Source organism: Panthera leo, chromosome A1 (genome assembly GCF_018350215.1).
Source record: "Panthera leo isolate Ple1 chromosome A1, P.leo_Ple1_pat1.1, whole genome shotgun sequence".
Taxonomy (NCBI): Eukaryota; Metazoa; Chordata; class Mammalia; order Carnivora; family Felidae; genus Panthera; species Panthera leo.
The window spans coordinates 104408768-104429984 of record NC_056679.1 but is presented as its reverse complement, the minus strand read 5'-3'; the positions used below and the strand labels follow the sequence as shown (position 1 = coordinate 104429984).

The 21217-nt window shown below is 40.8% G+C and overlaps 1 protein-coding gene across 1 annotated transcript in view; it reads right to left on the bottom strand.

Moving 5' to 3' along the window:
• Positions 1-2218: 2218 nt before the first annotated feature.
• Positions 2219-21217, bottom strand: part of LMNB1 (lamin B1) — a 55488-nt gene continuing 36489 nt past the window's right edge. The window contains exons 6-11 of the mRNA XM_042934064.1: positions 16944-17164; positions 15819-16044; positions 14041-14145; positions 10530-10649; positions 5272-5379; positions 2219-2453 (exon numbers count right to left, since the gene is read on the bottom strand). Coding sequence (XP_042789998.1) covers positions 2412-2453; positions 5272-5379; positions 10530-10649; positions 14041-14145; positions 15819-16044; positions 16944-17164 — 822 coding nt within the window. The 3' untranslated portion in view covers positions 2219-2411. The remainder of the gene's footprint in view (positions 2454-5271; positions 5380-10529; positions 10650-14040; positions 14146-15818; positions 16045-16943; positions 17165-21217) is intronic.

The window sequence follows — 21217 nt, the reverse complement described above, 5'->3', positions numbered from 1 at the left end:
CGTTTTCAGAGAACCTGTAATTTCACCTTTGTCAGACTAAGTGAATGCCACCAGCTTCTGCTTGCAACACACCCAGGGCACCAAACCGCGTGGGTACAGGGTCCCGGATTTTCCCCCTACATCACCAGACGTGCGTCTACGTCGCCGGAGTACCTACTACTCTTCCGTGTCACGGCCGTCGATTCTTAGTGCCCACCTACTAAAAAGGGTTGGTTTCTAGAACCTGACTTACCCAGCAGGAAAGTACCCTGAGTGTATTTTGATGACAAGAACCCCATCTTGTGGCAAAATCTGTCAAAGCCGAGTCTGACTGCACACTGCAGTGCCACGCTCATTGTGAAGACAAATCTGTGCTGAGAAGTTATTTTATCTGCTTCACCTGACACCGTATCTTGCCCGGCATTTATCTTGTGTCTGTGATGGCACCAGCGTATGCAGTAAATCTGCAGAGCACAGTAATTCTGAGACTTTGTGAGTTATTTTCCAGTGAAAGCCGGGAGTCTTTGCGCAGCTTACTGCAGGAATATTTTAAGGGAAAACCAAACACTGACTCCGGGCTGGCTTCCGAAATTTATCATCTGTTCGTTCGACGGATGGTGCAGGCATTCCACTTCCCACAAGATGAACACACTTGGAGAAAGCAATCACAAGACAAAACTGGCCCAAACCCCTAACAAACGACACCCTAGATTACCACTATACATGACAAAGCCACCCCATAAGCACATGGCCTCCCTGTCACATCGCTCATACCTTAATCCTCTAACAGGTACGGTTACGGATATCTTTTCTCTCTTTTATAAGTCAGTAAAACTAGATTCTAGAAGAGTATTCTCTCCCTCTTCTCCCTTTAAAAGGAATATCTTCCTCAGTGTCTTCTGCCACTGTCCCTGTTCCCACTTGACTTTCCCATTAAAGGAGATTTTGAAAGGTCTAATTGTTAATAAGCTGAAAAATATAAAGCACTGAGCACAGTATCTGACCCCAAAACATAAGCTACTATTATTTTTTTAATGTTTATTCATTTCTGAGAGAGAGAGAGAGAGAGAGAGAGAGAGAGCACGAGCGCACAGTGGGGGAGGAGCAGAGTCAGAGAGGGAGACACAGAATCCCAAGCAGGCTCTGAGCGGTCAGCATAGAGCCCGACACGGGGCTCAAACTCAAGAACCATGAGATCACGACCTGAGTCGAAGTCGGAAGCTTAACCAACTGAGCCACCCAGATGCCCCTATTATTACTTTTATTATTGTTATTACTGCTATTGGTGAAGACAGAGTACTGAAAGGGGGAGGAGGGGTAAAGACCTCAGAGTGGTTTGCGGTTTCCTCATTACCAAAGCTTAAAGAAACACCTAGTTTATTTATTTTTTTATTTTAATTTTTTTTTTTTTGAGAGCGAGCGAGTGCGAGTGGAGGAGAGGCAGAGAGAGAGAGAGAGAAAGAGAGAGAGCCCTCAGGATGGAGCCCAATTCGAGGCTCAGTCCCACGACCCTGGGATCATGACCTGAGCCGATATCAAGAGTCAGATGCTCAACCGACTGAGCCATCCAGGCACCCCAAGAAACATCTACGTTAAACAAGAAGCCAAATTATTTTTATGAAAAGCACAAGTAAAACAATACTTTTCTTCCCCCCAAATCAGGTTTTTAAAGTTAAAAGAGACCAATTAATATTAAAACAGCTTTTATTTGTTAATGTATCATAGGAAATTAAAGCAAGTTACACTATCTTTAAAAACACAGCTAATGCATTTTAAGAGAAACCCGTCCCTCCCACCCGCTATCCCCGCATGAATTAAGAATCTAAGAGAAGTAACCATAAAACAAAGTTTTGTGGAATCCTTCATCCAAGAGTGCTTACATGATGATTAGGTTAATATTGCCTTCTTACAAAATTTCTTTTCTATTAAAAAAAATTTTTTGTAGCCTTGATTGTTTATTACAAAAAAATTCAGTACAAAAGTTTGATATATTGAAAAATGCCCCCCCCCCTCACAGCACCGTTATATATAGCAGAGAGTAATCAAGAGCAGATTGCTAATCTAGATGGAGCAATCTTCAAATTATACCCAGACACACAGTGGTTTATTTACCCTCCCGTCCCCTTCTTGTAAGAACTTAAAAAAACACACATACAAAAAAATGTCAAAAAATTTGAGGAACCCTTTCCAAACAGTACACAGTTAGTTCAGTGTCAATAATTCACATCTTGCAACAAAGTGTATGGATATGGTTTCTTTTACAAAACTTTTTCAGTGTCAAAAAAGGAAATTAAGGCCATCAGATTCGCAGCTTAAAAATTCACATAAAGGAAATATAAAAATATTCTGTGCTTCTGAGAAGGCTCTGCACTGCATGTTGGTAAGGATTACCGTATTTCTTTGTGTTGAGGAAGACCGTTGACTTGAGAAGTTTACATAATTGCACAGCTTCTATTGGATGCTCTTGGGGTTCCCTGACGAGGAAAAGTAGAAAGAAAAATCAGTGCTAAGAAAATGGAGGACAGCACTTTAAAATAAGGCAGAGATAGGACAAAACCGTATTACATAACTTCAAATGAAACTTTATCATTTTCTCATTTTTAACCTCCTCTTATAAACTTCTTCCAACAAATTCCACAACAGTGACACTAAACTCCAGCTGCACATTCAGATCCTGAAGAGCTTTAAAAAAAAATTTCTGATCTGGGTCTCTAGATAAGAATTTCTTATTTAAATGGGGAAGTATATCTATTTATATATAATTTTAAAACTCCCTAAGTAATTAATGATATGCAGCTAAGGCTGAAAGTCACTATTCAATAAAGAACCTTCTTTTGTAACCGGAAACAGGAGGTCAGCAGGCTCCATTGAGAACAACCACATCAGGGAGCCCAGCCGGCTGGGTCCTCTGCTTGCACATCCCAAAGCACAGGCTCCGGCATCGTCCTCGGACGTGAAGTCAACATGGCTCTCTCTGTTCTTGTCTTTCACCACGCACTAATTCCTTAAAACCACACAGTCGGACCTGTCACTCACCACCAGACTGGGCTGAAATTGGTTTCTTGAAGGCCACCAAAAAACCCTCATCAATTCGAAAGGCCACTGGACCCATTCTCTAATGAGAATTCAAAATATCTACCCTTCCATCTTCCCTCTTTTAAAACTTGACATCATTATCTACTCTGATCACCAAAGCTAAACGCCTCACACATCTGCCTTCTTCTCCTTCTCTCCCCTCTCAAGTTCAGTCACTAGGTCTTAATGACCCTCCATTCACAGTCCCTCAGTGTCTCTGTAATCTCCCTTCTGGAGTCAACTGCAGATTAGTATTAGCGTCTCCTTGGCTCCAACATGTGCAGAAGCTCTCTGCCCAGGCAGCCCAGACTGCACACTTACCACCAAAGCTTCCCATTTCATCTATGTATGACGTGTATCCTACGATACAACTGGATAGATACACCTAACACTGACATCCTGACACGCCCTTTGTGGTGAACAGAAGATCACCACAGGTTCTCTGCCTCACTCCTCCCCATCAGAGCTGAGGACTATTTGCCCTTGCCTACGGCTGAAGATGGCCTACAGACTCACTTTGTCTAAGAGAATATGGGCCTAGCCTTTAAGAGATCTGGTGCTCTCTTTCTCCCCCTTATGGAAGACAGCTGCCATGTTATAAACAAGATTTCAACCAAACTACCAAAAGATAAAACAACGTGGGGGCGCCTGGGTGGCTCAGTTGGTTAAGTGTCCGACTCTTGGTTTCAGCTCAGGTCATGCATGATCTCACGGTTTCGTGGGTTCAAGCCCCACATCGGGCTCTGTGCTGACAATGTGGAGTCTGCTTGGGATTCTGTCTCCCGCTCTCTCTGCCCCTCCCCAACTCACACTATCTCAGTCTCTCCCAAAATAAATAAATAAACTTAAAAAACAAAAAAAGATAAAGCAACGTGGAGAGAAACAAGGAGAACATTCCAGCCCCAGCCAAGATCCCAGCTGAATACAACTGTGTCATTAACTTTCTCTCCATCACATGGAGCAAAAGACTTGCCCAGCTGAGCCCAGTCAAACCACAGAATCAAGGCAAGTAAGAAACACTTGTTCTAAGTCACTTATGTTTTGGGGTGTACGTTAATGCAGCCAACAGGTAATGCAAACACCACTGTGGGTCTTCTGATACCCAAATAACTGCCCAACTTTCAAATTACTGGACAAGCATACTTCCCAGGGATCTTCTCAACAATTCTGGTGGCCTAGACAGTCTTCTCCAGCATCTGACCTGCTACAAACCATACTCTGAGCCACTTCTCTGCCACCTTGAGAGATCTCTTACATTGTTATTTTACTTCCACTCATTATAATGCTTCCCACTGGGGGCAGGAAATGGATCTTGTCCTGGTTTCTTGTGGAAGTTAAGGCTAAAGTAGCTGTTCTTGAACAGTCCTCCAAAATGTATTAGGAAGTATCCCAAAGTTCGTTCTACCTCATACAACCCACATCAAGTGGTTCTCAACCCTGGGGGTTAACCACCTAAGAGAATGTTTATTCGGAGTAGGACTGGGGCCAATGAAGCAAAATGAACCGACTTATAAAGCTGGAAACATAGAAACAAAGTCTTATAAGGATAAGGGTAGGAATTTTGATTAATCACCTGACTCAAACAGCTTGAGACTATAAACTGAAGGCTTATTACTTATTAATAATTCCAATTTAATTAATTAAAATCAAATTTGGAGTTTATTTCAAGGGCTCTCAAAAGCCCAAGCATCAGCTAAAATCTATCTTATAATTAGATGATTTGGAATTTAATATAGTTTAACCGACTGAGCCATCCAGGCGCCCCTTGGAATTTAATATAGCAAGAATTTTTGTTTCCCACTGCAGTAGAATATTACTCTGGCTTTTTTAAGTTTATATGCAGATACTCTAATTACTGATCTAAAATAAACCTCTATCACAGAACTCTCCAGTAAATAATTTTGAGCATGCATTCCAACCCATATATACTTATTTATAAGTGATACACAATATGTCCTGCATATTATGTACATTATGAAACATGATAAAAACTGAAATTGGATATAAGGAGAAAAAAATTGTTTTAAAGAAGTGCTATCATTCTCTTCTAACACTCTCTAACGTACTATCTTGAATGTCCCCTCGGGAAAAACAAACCCCAGGTGGCAAATCACTCATCTGGTTCAAGTAATAGGGAAAAAGACCAAATCCACTGCTGATTTTGGTTTCTGTGTAATTCTTTCAATAAAATTTTAAATAAATATATTAAAGTGATACCTGCTGGTGGAAAATCTCTTCCTCAACAACCACTTCAGGTGCCGCTTCCTCCTCCTCCTCTTCTTCAGGTATGGTTGTTTTAAAGACTGTACTTCTTTGAGCAACCTCCTGAAAACAAGAGTAACTTTTAAGTCAACGTCACAACTATCGCAAAGGCAGTTGGGGAGAGGGAACTTATCTTTGCTTAACTTTTAGAAACAGCACCTTTCCTGCATCAGGGATTATTTTCTAAAAAAGAAAAAAGTGCTTCATCAATAGCTTTAGCTAGTGAACAGGATATTTTACACGACTAGTAGCAGCTGTTAGATTTTCAATATTCCCCACAGAGGAGCTACCGGTATCCAATCTGAAATACCGGCTGCAAAGATGCCAATGCTTCTGATCCCATTCGTTTACTAAGAACTCTGTGAACTATCTGGCACACGAGACTCTTTGTAACACTCAACATGAATGCAGCTTCGAGGTTCTGGCTCCTCGCAAAAAGAAGGCACTAAAGAAACTCTGAATTAAATGAAGCTGAAGGCCAAATGCTGTGATCGCAGGCAACATGGTGGCAACAGTCCACCTTCAACAACTTTCCTCTCAGGAGATGGAACCAAGACAGATGAGCGCCATTTACTAATAACACACCAGTGAAGCTCCAATGTATTCTGCACAGAAAATAGTTTCATCATTCACCGTTTCCATTTTCTCCTGAAAGGCACAAGTACAGATGCCTCTCCTGTGGAGAACGCTGACTTGCACAGCACAGCAGTATTTGTGTGTGAGCAAGAGGCTAACCTGACGATCTGGCAGCAAGTAAATGAGTGTCCTACAGCCTGCTGCAGAGCATCTCATTTTATTCTGTACCAAGTCCTAAGGTCACTCAAGAAGGATAACTCCACAGACAAAGATGCTAAAATTCCATCAGTAAAAGCTTATCTGGAATTTAACACACAACCAGCTCGTTTAAAATAGCAGAGAAAGAAAACCAAAGAAGGTTGTCTCACAAATCAGAGTTCAACTTTAAATTTATGTCCAGGGATGTATCTCATAAATGAAGCAAGGTAGTACACTAGTGTTTTGTGGGGAATTTTCATTACGTTACACGGCCAAGGAAGACAGACCATTGTGAGAGTCTCAGCTGGAAACTTCAACTCTGTGAGGTCAGTCAGTGCTCAGGTACACGAACAGCCACTTCACAAACATCAGCGTGCTCTGACCAAATGAGCACTAACAAAAAAGCATGTGAGCCTTACATCAATTCTAATTCTTTGAAGTCAGATATCAATTGGGGGATGGCGGCATACAAAATAGAAGAAGAATTCTCAAAAAGTGCTCAGAGTACCCAGCCTTCCACAATTCATCCTAAAACGAGGCAAGAAAAGTCAAAGAAACCCTGCTACAGAATTCTCACATTCCAGCTCAGGCAGCACGTGACAAGTGTATACACCTCATCTTGCAGACATTCTTAAAGCATGTGACGTTATTTTCCTCAAATGTGAAACTCCGTAAGCAGGAACTTGCCCAACTAAGTTAATTATAAGTTAATTCACCTGAACTACTTTTTATTTTTATTTTTTAAAAAAAAAATTTTTTTTTAACGTTTACTGATTTTTGAGACAGAGAGAGACAGAGCATGAACAGGGGTGGGTCAGAGTGAGAGAGGGAGACACAGAATATGAAACAGGCTCCAGGCTCTGAGCTGTCAGCACAGAGCCTCATGCAGGGCTCGAACCCACAAACTGTGAGATCATGACATGAGCCGAAGTTGGACGTTTAACCGACTGAGCCACCCAGGCGCCCCTGAACTACTTTTTTTTAAAAATGTTTATTTTTAGGGAGAGAATGAGAGAGGATGGGCATGAACACATGTGGGAGAGGGGCCGAGAGAGAGGGAGAGACAGAATCTGAACCAGGCTCTGCACTCTCGGCACAGAGCTCAATGCGGGGCTCAATCTCACGAACCCATGAGATCATGACCTGAGCGGAAATCAAGAGCTGGACACTTAACTAACTGAGCCACCCAGGTGCCCCTCACATTAACTACTTTTTTTTTTTTAATGTTTTATTATTTATTTTTGAGAGAGAGACAGAGCATGAGCAGGGGAGGGACAGAGAGAGGGAGACACAGAATCCAAAGCAGGCTCCAAGGCTCTGAGCTGTCACTGACACAGGGCTGGACCCCACGAATTGTGAGATCATGACCTGAGTTGAAGTTGGACGCTTAACCAACTGAGACACCCAGGTGCCCCTTTAGTTATTTTTAATATAAGCCTGCTGTTAAGCACCTTCCATGTGATGACATTTAAAAACCAAATAGTCCAATGCAGAAGGCCTGTATAGAAAATCACTGTACTAAATAATGTCTAAAAACTGATAGAAAAATCATAAAACACATTTAGAACCAAAAATCGTTGGAAGGTTTGGGCCCAGGAAATTATTAGTCAAGGCGCTAGTAAGTGTCTTTATCCAAAAAGTTCCTCTCATCCAACCCTATCAAGTGCCCTGAAAGACACATATAAATGGCCTCTCTATAAAATGTATTAGGAGTCTGTCCCTGTTAAGCCTTGCACACACAAAGGTACGCTATTCAGGCATGCACTGAAGCCAGCCAGTACCAGCTGATGCGCTCACCTCTGCCAACTGTGCTCAGTCATGACATGCGGATATCCCGGAAACACCACAGTGACAGTATGGGATATCCACAGCACAGAAATCAGCAAATGTTACAGGGCTGTTTTTCGATGGAGGAGCTATTAAACTATGGTATCTCTGTAGAGACAAGCAATCATTCACATATATAAAAGCTTCAGTTATGACTATATTCCAGAAGGTAGAGACTTTTTTATTTCTTATTTCCCTCACAGAAGAACATTTTAACACGTCAACACTTGGTGTTTTTAATCATCTAGCACCTCCTCCCTCATTTCTCAGTGACAGTCCCCAATTTCACCTGGGTACCCATCTTTCCCGTGGAGATGGGACAAATGAGTCACAAGGAGCAGAGGGGATCAAGCTGCTAGAGAGAGAATACTCAAGCTCTCAAGTCCTCCTGACTCCAGGAACCGGGTTAGAAGGGAGCCTGTGAGCCATGCTGGTACGAGGAGAGTAAAGCCCAGGGTGGGAATGTCACAGGGAAAGAGGCTCTTTCCCACAAAAAGCCAACCAGGAATGATGCACTTCCAGGAACTCCAGCACCCATCCCACATCAACCACAGAGACGCTCAGCAAATAGACAAAGAAGATCCTTGGTGACAGTGAGTGAACTCCTGGATCAAGTCCACTACTGCTGGATTTCTGGGTATGTGAGCCCAGATATTCCCAGGAGGGTTGGTTTAAGTGGGTTTTCTGACATTTCCAATGCCTCAGGCAAGAAGAAAATATATGTAAAAAAATAAACTGACTTATTACCTACAAACTCACAGAAAAATGGTCTTTATGGTAGTGATTATGGATTGTTGCAAATATGGTCTGGAATTTACTAATAAACACGGTTTCAGAATTAACGAATAAATACCAAATTTACTTGGCTGGCAACCGCAAAAATAGAAACTGTATTCATCCTACTTTCCTCATTTGACAAAAGTCACTTTAAATAGAGCCTAGCAAGCAAAAGACAGAAGTTTGTTAAAAGAACAAAACCGACCAAGCAAATAATCTAATACTCAATGGTTTAAGTTCTGCAGGGAAACCAAAGCTTCAGTCAGCTTTATCGAAACGTCGCTGTAATACCACCTTCAAGCCTGACCCGAGTCACGGGATCTGCTTTGTTCACATGTCACTCTATCTTGTGGGCTTTAAACTGCTACATTCCAAATACCTTCCCATAAGACCACCTCTAACTAGATAGGCTTTCACAGAGAAAAGAATGGTACACAGGTGATGACTGGATTTCCATGGTTCACAAAAGCCCATCTCATCTGCCAGGGCCCCTTCTAACGGTGCTTTTCAACCTGAGCAAATCGCCACTTTCGGCAACACTGTGAGAGTGTCACGTGTGCTGCCCACGTCAGGTGTCGGGGGAATGCAGCACTTGGATGGCGGCCCCAGCGACCCTGGGAAAGCTTCCAAAGTGCTGACGGCAATAAGCCTCTTCTTTCTCCTGCGGACAAGATCCAACACCTTGAAGACGGAGTAAGCAACAGCAAGTGTCAACTACTCCCCCACCCGAGAAGCTAGCCAAGGACCTGGAGGGGAATTCTTCACGCGTGCCCTGAAATCTCACACGACCGTACTGAGGTCTACGGTCAATCAGAACCACTCTCAGTCTGAGATCAAGGGCACTCTTCATCCAGCAGACCGTGAATTCATGTGAAGAGCAGTCCCAACACCAGCGCATGTGTGCAGTGAGAGACAGACGGGAAGGTGGCACGGCACGGGGCTCCTGATGCAAACACCCCACACCCGCATTGCAAACGTGTTACTTTATTTCTCTGAACTCAAGGGAAGGCCCACGTTTAATTTTTAAAATTTTTTTATCCAGTAAATTCTTACTGAATTACGTGCCAAGAAAATTCACTGTAGGTCCTCACCCTCAATGTGCTGTGCTGATTACTGTAATGAGACAGGCCAACCGGACAAGCCCCGTACAGGCGAGAGGTCTGCACTCGCATTACAGCGGCGGAGAAGGAAGCCCTAAGGGGCTGCTGCGAGTTGGCCTGCAACCGCTCCTTCCTCCGCAGACTCCCACTTCTTGGGTGGGCGTGCACGTGCACATATGGTAGGGGTGTCTTTACCTGACAGCACGGGTAGGTAAGGTTCTTTGATAAGAATCTAGGACAGACATGTTAAAAATAGAAATATCAAGCAGATGTACACTCAAAGGTCTTCAAACCCACAGTTTCACAAACACTCTGAACTAGCAACAAGGTGAAAACATAAGCAGTCACCAGAGGCCAGATGCTGTTGCAAGCATTTCCCAATGATTATCTCATTTATATTGTATTCCTCCCATTAATACCATCACAATTATATTACTTGTCTTTATCATCTCCACTGTAAAATGAGAAGACTAAAGTAAAGGAACTTGCTGAAAGTCACAAAGCCAGTGGCAGTGGAGACAGAACTACTGTCCTGTATGTTCAGTGTCCACAATACATTCCTACTTCACTCCTAAAATCTGAAGTCAGCTTCGCTTGGATTTACTGAGCGGCCTTGGTCTGGTGTAAGCAATCAACTACTTCCCATTTCAATGTGATTTCTGAAGAGAAATAGTCTTGCACAATGAACTTTCAAGGGGAACATACACTGTGGTAGTGCTGACAAAATGGTCTTACCTCTCCCTGAGAATTTTTCAATATCACCTTCACATCTTCACCAGTGCCCCAAGAGTTCTGGTTCTTCCAGATGAGGTCAGTGGGAGGACTGGCTGTGACGCCAGCATTTGCAGCCCAAATCTAGAAAAGAGAAAGGACATCAGTCGATCCAGATCCCAGCTCTCCCACATCCCAACGACAGCAAAGTAACCAAGAGACTTGGATACTTTATAAGAGAACAGATTCTAACTCTCAGAACTGAGTCCCAGGTTCAGAGACCTGCTGTATGACTAGCTGTGCATCCAGGAGAACCTTTCTAGGCCTCGGCTTCCCCAACCAATAAATGTGAATGGTGACGCATATGGATCTGAGGGGACGTTGTCCACATTCACCTCCTAGCCTCTCAACATGTCAGCTGAATGTGTGCAAGTGACCTTACTCTCATTAGGCATGAAATGACAGAAGTGAAACCTGTAACGCATGGGATTACTCTACCCGCACAGAGGGGCTGGCTCACTCGGCAAGGCTCAGCTCTCACTGTCGCTACTGTTACCCTATGGGTTTTATGAGCCATTCTTTCGGGGTGGAGCCCTGTGACCAGCTCCAAGAGTAGCCTCCAGCTGCCTAGAGCAGGAAGTGAAGAGATACCGCTAACTTCTCTCAAAACTTCTGCAGCAGACAGCCCACCTAGAATATTCTAATATAAACTAGTAGGTCTCCAACTAGGGGCTCTGTCACAATACGTCAGGAGTGTCTGATACTGAACTCCCAAAAGAAAACAGGAAAGGAACAAATCACCCATTACTCACTGATAAACAGGAATGCTACTGAAATAGGCAAAACCAAAAAAATTACATTCCCTCCTAATAAGCATGGAAATTCGGCCATATTTTTAATGTATTTTATAGGCAAAAGAGTATTTATTGGTAGAGCGGAGAAAATGTGAGTCAGAAACTCTGGCTCTGAGCCAGGGACAAATCACTCCAGCTCCACAAACTCCATCTGTAGGGACACCACCACCAATCTTGATACTTCTGAAAGAGTGTATGAAAATAGAAAGGAAAGTCTTACACCCCATAAATTATTTTACAATATAAATGGCTACATGATGGCAAAATGGAGACTGGAGATCATACAGGCAGACATCTTTTTAAATGGGGAGGAAAATCTATGAATTACTAACTAGGAGGGAGCCCATCCTCTGTAGATGCTCACCTGAAGCTTCAAGATCTTTCATCAGCATTATAGCTGGAAACGGACAAGGAGCATTTACTGGGGTAAAACAAAAAATGAACTGGAACTGGGCTGTCAGGTTTGTGGAATGTTAATGTTTTCCTCGTTTCAAGCAAGACATTTTCACTAGTCCGTATGGAATCATATAGTTGGTTTAGTGTTGTTAATAATCACAAAATGTCAGTAACCTTACTGGGTAATTTAATCTAAATCTAAAATGTCCCAGAGTCTGGGGTGCCTGGGTGGCTCAGTCAGTCAGGCGTCCAACTTCAGCTCAGGTCATGATCTCACGGCTTGTGAGTTCGAGCCCCGTGTCGGGCTCTGTGCTGACAGCTCAGAGCCTGGAGCCTGTTTCAGATTCTGTGTCTCCTTCTCTCTCTACCCCTCCCCTGTTCATGCTCTGTCTCTCTCTGTCTCAAAAATGAATAAACGTGAAAAAAAAATAAAAAATAAAAAAATAAATTCTAAAAAAAAAAAAAAAGGTAAAATATCTGACTTAATAATTTTTTATAGTGTTCACATGTTGAAAGAATAGTATTCTGGATATACTGGATTAAATAAGATATAACACTGAAGTTAATTTCACATCTTTTTTACTTTAATGTGGCTACAAGAAAATTTTAAATTAAGTACTTTGTGTTCTAGAGCTTTAAATTAATCTTTGCTATTGCCTAGTACAATTTTACAGGACGATTACTTATCACTACTATGTTCCAAAGAGCTTCTTATCATATTTAAGGCTAGCTACTTAAAAAAAAAAAAAAAAAAAAAATCACATTATTTTATATGATAATTGAGCTCCACTAGACCTATAGTATATTTATCTATTTGGTCCCTGAGGAACTATATCTCATGGAAAAAGCCTATGATTGGCATAATGGTTTCACATTACTTTACAGAGACAGAGAGCACACTCAATTCTGAAATCTTCTGAATTAAAATGTCAGATTCTCTCCACCACATTATGCAACCTCCAAAAGACATGTAAGAGGACTGAACAATTTTCTCTCACTATAGTAATGACTAATGAGAAGAAAAGATAGTATGGTTAGAATATTTGTTTCCATTTTTTACCCATTACTACAAAATTAGCATCTCATATTTTCCCAATGTGGTATCAAGCTCTAGGACACTTTTTAAAAGAAAAGTCCTAACTAGTTTGAGCCTCTGATCTTAAACACTAAATGTGTATCAATCATAAATTTAAAAATATGTGTTTAGTATTTTTTAAAAGAAATTGATAAAAGTTACTTCTATATCCTTCAAGAACGAAAATATGAACCATTTTCACATGTTTATCAAAGTTAACAATTTACAAAATCTACTGAGAAAAATAAAGAAATTTTGTGTTTGCTCAATGATGCTACTTCTATAGAAAGTATGCTAATGACATTTAGTAACTATTAAAGATGTGATGTTTCAGAGCACAGCCAACGGTCAGTGAACCACTTAGAACTCAAAATACAGAGTGACACAAAAAGCCCATCTCTCTGCAAATCTAGAAATGTAAACACTATGTATGTAAAAACCACGTTACCCTCGCTAAAATATTATGTTTAAAAAAGTGATTCTGGGGGCACCTAGGTGGCTCAGTCAGTTAAGCGTCTGACTCTTGGTTTCAGCTCAGGTCACGACCTCATAGTTTGCGAGCTCGAGCCCATGTCGGGCTCCGTGCTGACAGCGCAGAGCCTGCTTGGGATTCTCTGTCTCCCTTCCTCTGCCACTCACATGCGTACACGCTCTTTTTCTCTCCCTCTCTCTAAGTAAATAAACTTCAAAAAAAAAGTGATTCTTTCTAGGATCTATCACTTAATGACTATTGTTCAAACCACAGGTCCCTAATCCAACACCAGAGACGGTGACTAAGGGTGAGGTGGGGCCTGGACACCAAAGCACTACCCAAATGATGCTGAAGGTCAGTCACCCAAGGCAGACAACTGTCATTTTAAGGCATACCTTAGCATTAAAAGATTATCCTAATAGTTCTTTATGCTAAGCAGTATCTCCTGAATCAGACTGACTACAATAATGTCAAGAGACAGCTGTTTTATATCTACTGGAGTAGACAAAATAAAGATTATTCACAGGTCAATACTTTCACTTTTAATAGTCAATTACCACTCTCAATAAAATAGGATTTTAAAAATCTTTAATAGTACTTGTAATTCCCTAATAATGTCAAAGATGTTTTAATGCCCACTTCTAAAATGCTTCCCTTGAAGCCAAAAATTTTCTTGAATTACTTTAACTGTTAGTTAAGACACTGAAGTTAAATTAAATGATGATTAAATTCACTTACTGTAACAGTCTGGCCTGCCTTCAGCACATATCTTGAGGTATATTTATAACTGACTGATGTGTCTCCAATTTTTCTGATCATTTCCCAGCCTCCCATTGGCTGATCCTATTCACAAAAAGAGTAAAACAAGGTCACATCAAATATACAGAAAGCGATAGATAACCATATAAATGAACTTACACAGGCAGTTAAACTAAGAAGGCTCTATGGAAGTCTTCCTAGGAATCTATTTTCCTACTATAAAAAGAAAACATGGTTTTGTCATTTAGCAGAGTAGTAACTTCAATAGTGTTACAGTTTTAATATTAAGGTACTTTATTTTAAAGAAGACAAAACTGGAATAAAAGGAATGTGAACCAAACTAAATGGTTCATAGTCACTGCTAGGTCAGGTGGGTCTTTGAAATTTACAACACAATCTAGCGGCCATAATCACGATTATAAACATCTAACATTTGATTAATTTAAGCTTTAAAAAAATACAGACACATAAACTTAAAAACAGATGGAAGAAAATGTGTCCTTTATCTTTTGCACCTATACCACTTCTGCCCACATTTAACTCCCTTACCTCAAAGTATGAGGGGCTGAAAAAGGGTCAGTGATGCAATGAGCCAGTCCCAAGTGAGGTCTATCACCACGGGCCCCCAAGCTACCCAGGGCTGCCTGACACCCGAGAAAAGGTGCAGGGTATTTAAAGCAATTAGCTGGACTGATCTATATCCATCTCTAACTCAAAGCCAGGAATAAACCAGGCTGAAAGCCAGCTGTAGAATAACTCAACACAGGGCTATTAGGCCTTCTGAAAAACAGCCAAACTACAATAATGGAGCAGCAGAGGCTACTCTTTTTCTTCAGGTTTTGAAGTCGTGACTAAGAGGGCATAGAGCCCGTTCTCTTTTAGTATGTGAACTACTAGCTTTCCTTTGCCCATCCAAATTATGTATTCATACACACACACACACACACACACACACACACACACACACACGGCAGCTTCAATAGCTCTGGTGAGAAAAGAAGTGGTTTTCACAAACAACATTTGACAAATCCTGAACAATGCTTCAGGAAGTGACATTCATCCCCCTGCACCCCCCACGGAACCCCCAGGCCTGCCATCCAGCATCATCGCACACACCCCTTCATGGCCTCCAGCTCCATGATGCCTAGCCAGGAAGGAACTTCACTTCTGAGCTCTCAAAAACCCCAGCTCAAAACCTCACAATTCCCTGCTATGAATATTTTGTTTAACTTTTAAACAAATAATTTCAAGATAGGGCTCCATACAATTCTTCATATAAATTAAATCATGAGTTTTTATTCATTTATTCATTTAAAGAGCAAAATACTCCCTGCATATATGTGACTCTAGCCTCACATTTCCTTCCTTTTCTGATGTTAACGGCTGTGAAAAAATATCTCCCATTTTCACACTCCCACTCCAACTTTTCCACCAATCTGGCTAGGGAAGGGTGTAACAACAACTCATCCTTAGGAAGGCCACTGTGAGAGAATGGCCAAGGGTGAGAAAAAGCTGTGGCTCTGTACAGAAAGGCTAAGGAAGGACATCTTTAAATCACTAAGTGTACCCTCTCCTCTTCCTCCTCCTATTTCAATATGTATTTCACTTCGTGAATTTAAGTAAAAAATAGAGGAGGGCAACTCTTATTCTGTGAAGACTACTGAATCCAAATAAAGGCTGAGGAATTATTAGCAATGCAAAATAGTCTACCAATCAGCAAAGCCTTCCTAGAAAAAAAGGGGGAATCTGTTTTTCACCTGTTCAGAAGTGTTCTTCAAGCGGATAAATTTCCCATCAACATCGATCTCTTCAATGCAGACATTGCCAGTGGCCGAGGCGGAATGAGAGATGCTGACGCTACTGCTCGCCTCAGACTCTTCTACGTCAACTCTCTTCCGCTTCCCTCTGGTCGTGCGCACGCTCCTACTTGAGGATGCTCGGGACACTGTCACACGAGATGAAGGGCTTGGAGAGAGCTTCAATCTACAGGGGAAAAATAATCCATTTATGAGACAATTATGCACTTCCAACTTTAGTAAAAACGGTATTAATATCCTGCACATGCATTTCTAAAGCAAGACATCACTGAAGATCTGCTGAACAAGGCTGATATACATCTTAACTAAGACGAAAGTCTTTGTGCTAGATAATGTTCTTTAAAAAATAATATCGGAATGTTTTTCCCTAGGAACAGAATGTAATTGTTATGCAGGAAGTCTGGAAAACATGGGGAGAGGAACCAACCCACCTACTCCAATGTATGTAACACTGAAACTAAATGGCTTCTCATTCTAAATTTTTTTTTTAACATTTATTTATTTTTGAGAGACAAAACATGAGCAGGAGACGGGCAGAGAAAGATGGACACACAGAATCCAAAGCAGGCTCCAGGCTCTGAGCTGTCAGCGCAGAGCCCGACGCGGGGCCAGAAGTCACAATCTGTGAGACCATGACCTGGGCTGAAGTCGGATGTTTAACCGACTAAGCCACCCAGGCGCCCTGGCTTTTCATTCTAAATCAGACACTTATGCTTTGAAACTTTTTTCTAAGAACAGGTATCAAAGGATTTATACACTAACCATATTTGAAAAATAAGCATAAAGGTCTCTTTCAGCAAATGTAGTATTTTACAACATATTAATCAAAATATTTAAAATCTCAAGTAAAAGACTCTGCATCTTGACACAGTCCCGCACTTAAAATAATAGTAACAGGGACATCTGGGTGGCTCAGTTGGTTAGCGTGTCCAACTCCTTAAAATATTTAAGGTTGCCTTAAATGTTAAAATAAAATTTTTGCAAAAGCTCAATCCTATTTACTACCCTTAAATAAAAAGGGGAAGGACAAAAAGTATGGGGCAGAGTGACACTGAAGTTACTTACCTCTCCTCTTCGCCCTCTAAGAGCTTCCTATAAGCACTGATTTCCATGTCCAGGGCTAACTTTACATCAAGAAGTTGTTCATAATCATTGAGCTGTTGCTGCATCTGATCCCTTATTTCCGCCATCTCTCGCTCTTTGTCAGACAGCATGCGCCTAGAGTTGTCTCTTTCTTTAGCGAGCAAGTCCTCCAACTCTTGAATCCTCTCCAAACATGCTCTAGACTTCAGAGTCAAGGGAACACAATTACTTTCTAGGAATGTTTCAACATTAGCACAAAGCACCTATCTTAAACCATTTCCTGGATGGGAAAACAAAGCTAAAAATTTTCAAAAATAAATAAATGAATAAAAGATTCTATCCCTCTTCCTCTGCCCCTCCCCCACTCAGGCTGGCTCTCTCAAAACATAAAATAAGAAGACTGCTTGAATATTTTTTGTTAAGATCGATAGATATATGATCTCCCTCTTTCTCAGTCCCTTCCCACTTACATTCTCTATCTCTCAAAATAAGTAAACTTAAAAAAAAATTAAAAACCAAAATCTCTCAAATACAAAATACAGCCCTTGGGAAGTTTTGACTTGTAAAAGACTTTAAAAAGAGGTAAATTCTTCAAATGCAGTATGTCATAAACGTACATATAATTTTTCTGTATTTGGCCAAATAAAACAAAATTTTAAAAGTTGTGGTTTTAGTAAAAGTCAAGTCTGGCTCCCCTACAAACCTTTTCACTCAAAAGTATAAATTAACAAAAGTAAAGAACAAAAAATATAGGAAACTCAGTAGTAGAGAACGAAAAAGGTAGGAAACTCAATGACAAAAGAAACCTAAGGGTGAAAGTATGCTTTGGAGAACTGCTGGAATTATGCAGAAACCACAGAAAGGGATTCTGGTAACTCCCAGGGACAGTGTCCCTTTAGGACTGCTGCGCTCTCATGATCAGGCAGCATACAAAGACTGTACAATATAGTGTGGTTTGTAAGATACTATTTTAAGCATAAAACTTTGCATTTGGTATTTTAAAAAATGAGAAATCACACAGCCTAAGCCAGAAAGTTCATCTGAGAACCTTGTGGCTCACTAGGTTATTATTCTTCTGCATTTGTCCAAGACAGAATTCATCTCAGTAACCTCAAAAAATGACAAAGGTGATCAACTCAAAAAGCCTGATAGATAGTTCACACCCTTAGAATCACAAGTAGCTGCATCAGAGCAGAATCCAAAGGGCATGTATCGTGCAAAAATTAAACCTAGAAGGCTAAAAATCAAAAGAGGATCTACACTGTGCAGAAACACTACCCTTTAATCAGTTTATGTGTTTCTCACAGGGGTATGGGTTAAAATTTTTGAAAGTGCTTTACATCTATACTTGGGTTGAACAAATAAGTAAACAGGATGGGAGAAACTAGGTTTTTTACTCTCAAAGAGAAAAGTTATAGACAAGCAAACAAGAAAGCCTAAAATGAACCCTGTGGGATGGGGTTAGTCAGAAACATCTATATTAACTTGGGTTTTGTTTAATATAAATACAAGTGGACAGAAATACATTATACATTATAACATAATACCTATAGTAGCTAGCTCCATCCACAAGAGGGCCTAGAAGCAATGACACCCCCAGACCAGTGAGACACTCAGTGTCCAGATCATCATTTCTATATACTATTCTCTAATAAAAAGAACCAAGGCTCCATGGAGACATGTCTGATTCTAGGGCTAGTGCAGGGAAAATACATGAACCTGGAGTATCTTACAGTACTAGAAAGTAAAGAAGTGCTTAAAAGGGGGGAGCGGGACATGATAGGCAATCTGACAGAACTCCTAATAGCCAAAGCTGGGACCATCTAAGCCAATAAAGGAATGTAGAATTCGGGGGCGCCTGGGTGGCTCAGTCGATTAGGCAGCCAACTTCGGCTCAGGTCATCATCTCGCGGTCCGTGGGTTCGAGCCCCGTGTCGGGCTCTGTGCTGACAGCTCAGAGCCTGGAGCCTGTTTCGGATTCTGTGTCTCCCTCTCTCTGACCCTCCCCCGTTCATGCTCTGTCTCTCTCTGTCTCAAAAATAAAATAAACGTTAAAAAAAAATTAAAAAAAAAAAGGAATGTAGAATTGGATTAACCCAAAAGATAAAATAAATATCCATGAGTCCATACTAATATAAACAAACAAAATGAATGAATAAAATATAAATAAATTTTAAAAAGAAAAGACACATCTTTACTAGGGAATTCCACTTAATAAATGTAGATACCCCTTCAGGATGGAAAGCTTATTTCCCATCCCTTAACCCTCAAGAGTGGGCTGGACTTAGTGGGTTGCTTTCCAAGAACAGAGTATAAAAAGAAAGAAATGGTAATGACAGTGGAGAAACCTGGCAAACACTACCTTAACCAGTGATGAACGTTAGTATCACCAATGATGTCATGTGACCCCTGACATGATGAGACAAGAAAGGCACTTAAAACCCAGAACCCCAGGCTAATCATGAGAAAAACACCACACAAACCCAAATTGGGAGACAGTATACACGGTAAGTGGCCAGTTCTTCTCAACACTCTCAAGGTCATAAAAAACAAGGAAAGCCTAAGAAACTGTCACAGGCCTGATGAGACTAGGGAGACAGGTGGTACCCTGGAGAAGGAAAACAAGTGCAATAGAAAATGTGATAAAATCCAAATAGTCTGCAGTCTAGTTAGTAGTACTGTACCAACAGCGGCGCTTTCATTTTGACAAATATACCATGATAATATAAGATGCTTACAATGGGGGAAAACTGGTTGAGGGAGACAGGGGAACTGCCTGTACTACCTTTCTAACTTTTCTGTAAATCCATAATTATGCCAAAATAAAAAGGTTACTTAAAAAATAATTAATTAAAATCCAGAGCAGCATCTGACAGTCCATATCAGAAGCAGGCATTCATCTTAAGAGTGATACTAAACATAATCCCTACCTCGAAAACTTGCATTTATACTGCATTTGTAGGGGCGCCTGGGTGGCTCAACTGGTTAAGCATCCAATTCTTTGTTTTGGGTCTGGTCATGATCTCACGGTTTCTGGGTTTGAGCCCCGTGTCAGGCTCTGTACTAACAGTGAGGAGCCTGCTTGGAACTCTATCTCTTTCCCTCCCCTGCCCACGCTCTCTCTCATTCTCTTGCAAAATAAACAAACATTAAAGGAGTTGATGAAAGGCATGAAGTACCCAAGATTCAGAGGTAACCTCTGAGCCCAGATTTGTAAACCTAAAAATGTCTCTACTTTTCTGCCTCTGATAGTACAGAGCTATATAAGTGGGGAAAAAACAAAATCAAGGTATAAAAAAGTTTTAAAGTTACTCTGAATCATTTAGAAATAAATTGTATATATATTTTTTTAATTTGAGAGAGAGAGAGAGAGAGCACAAGTGGAGTTGAGGGACAGAGGGAGAGAGACAGAGATAGAGAGTGAGAGAAACAGAGAATCTCAAGGAAGTTCCAAGCTCAGCATGAAACATGATGCAGGGTTCGATCCCACAATCCCAGGATCATGATGTGAGCCCAAATCAAGAGTTGGATACTCAACCAAGCCACCCAGGCACCCCTAGGAATAAATGATATTTTAAATAGCTACACAACACCTGTCGTGTAGGCAAACACAAAGAATACAACATGAGAGACAGACCTAGATTCTTCTTGCAAGTCTGCCATTAAGTACCTTCGAAACTCTGGGCAAGCTGTAACTAACCTCACTAAACCAGTATCCACATTTGAAAAATGAAGAAGTCAAACTAGATTATCTACATGTATGATCTTACCCCTCACTCTAAAATACTTTATAGCTGACTTCTGCTGGTTTTGTTTGTTTGTTTGTTTGTTTTAATAGTATGTAACATAATTGTACTAGTTTATTAGGGTCTAGCTACAATAGAAGCTTCCAGAGTCTGAATGTTAGAAAGAAAGAAAAAAAAAACTTAGAGGTGCTTTCAAAGTGCTAATGGAGAGTCTTCTGCAAGCCAGACAGACTGTGATCAACCAATTAATTTGGCCACTAAAAAACTAGACAGAAATAAAAGAAATGCTGTAAGCAATATACGAAATTCCTAATTTCAAAACAGACTACTACTATCGTATCTATGTTATTTAAAAATATTTTAAGTCAGCATTTTAAAGGCTATGTCAATTTTATTTTTTTAGTATTATTATTTTTTTTATGTTTAAGCAATCTCTACACCCAACGTGGGCTCAAATTTCCAACCCTGAGATCAAGAGTCTCATGCTCTACCGCCTGAGCCAGCCAGGTG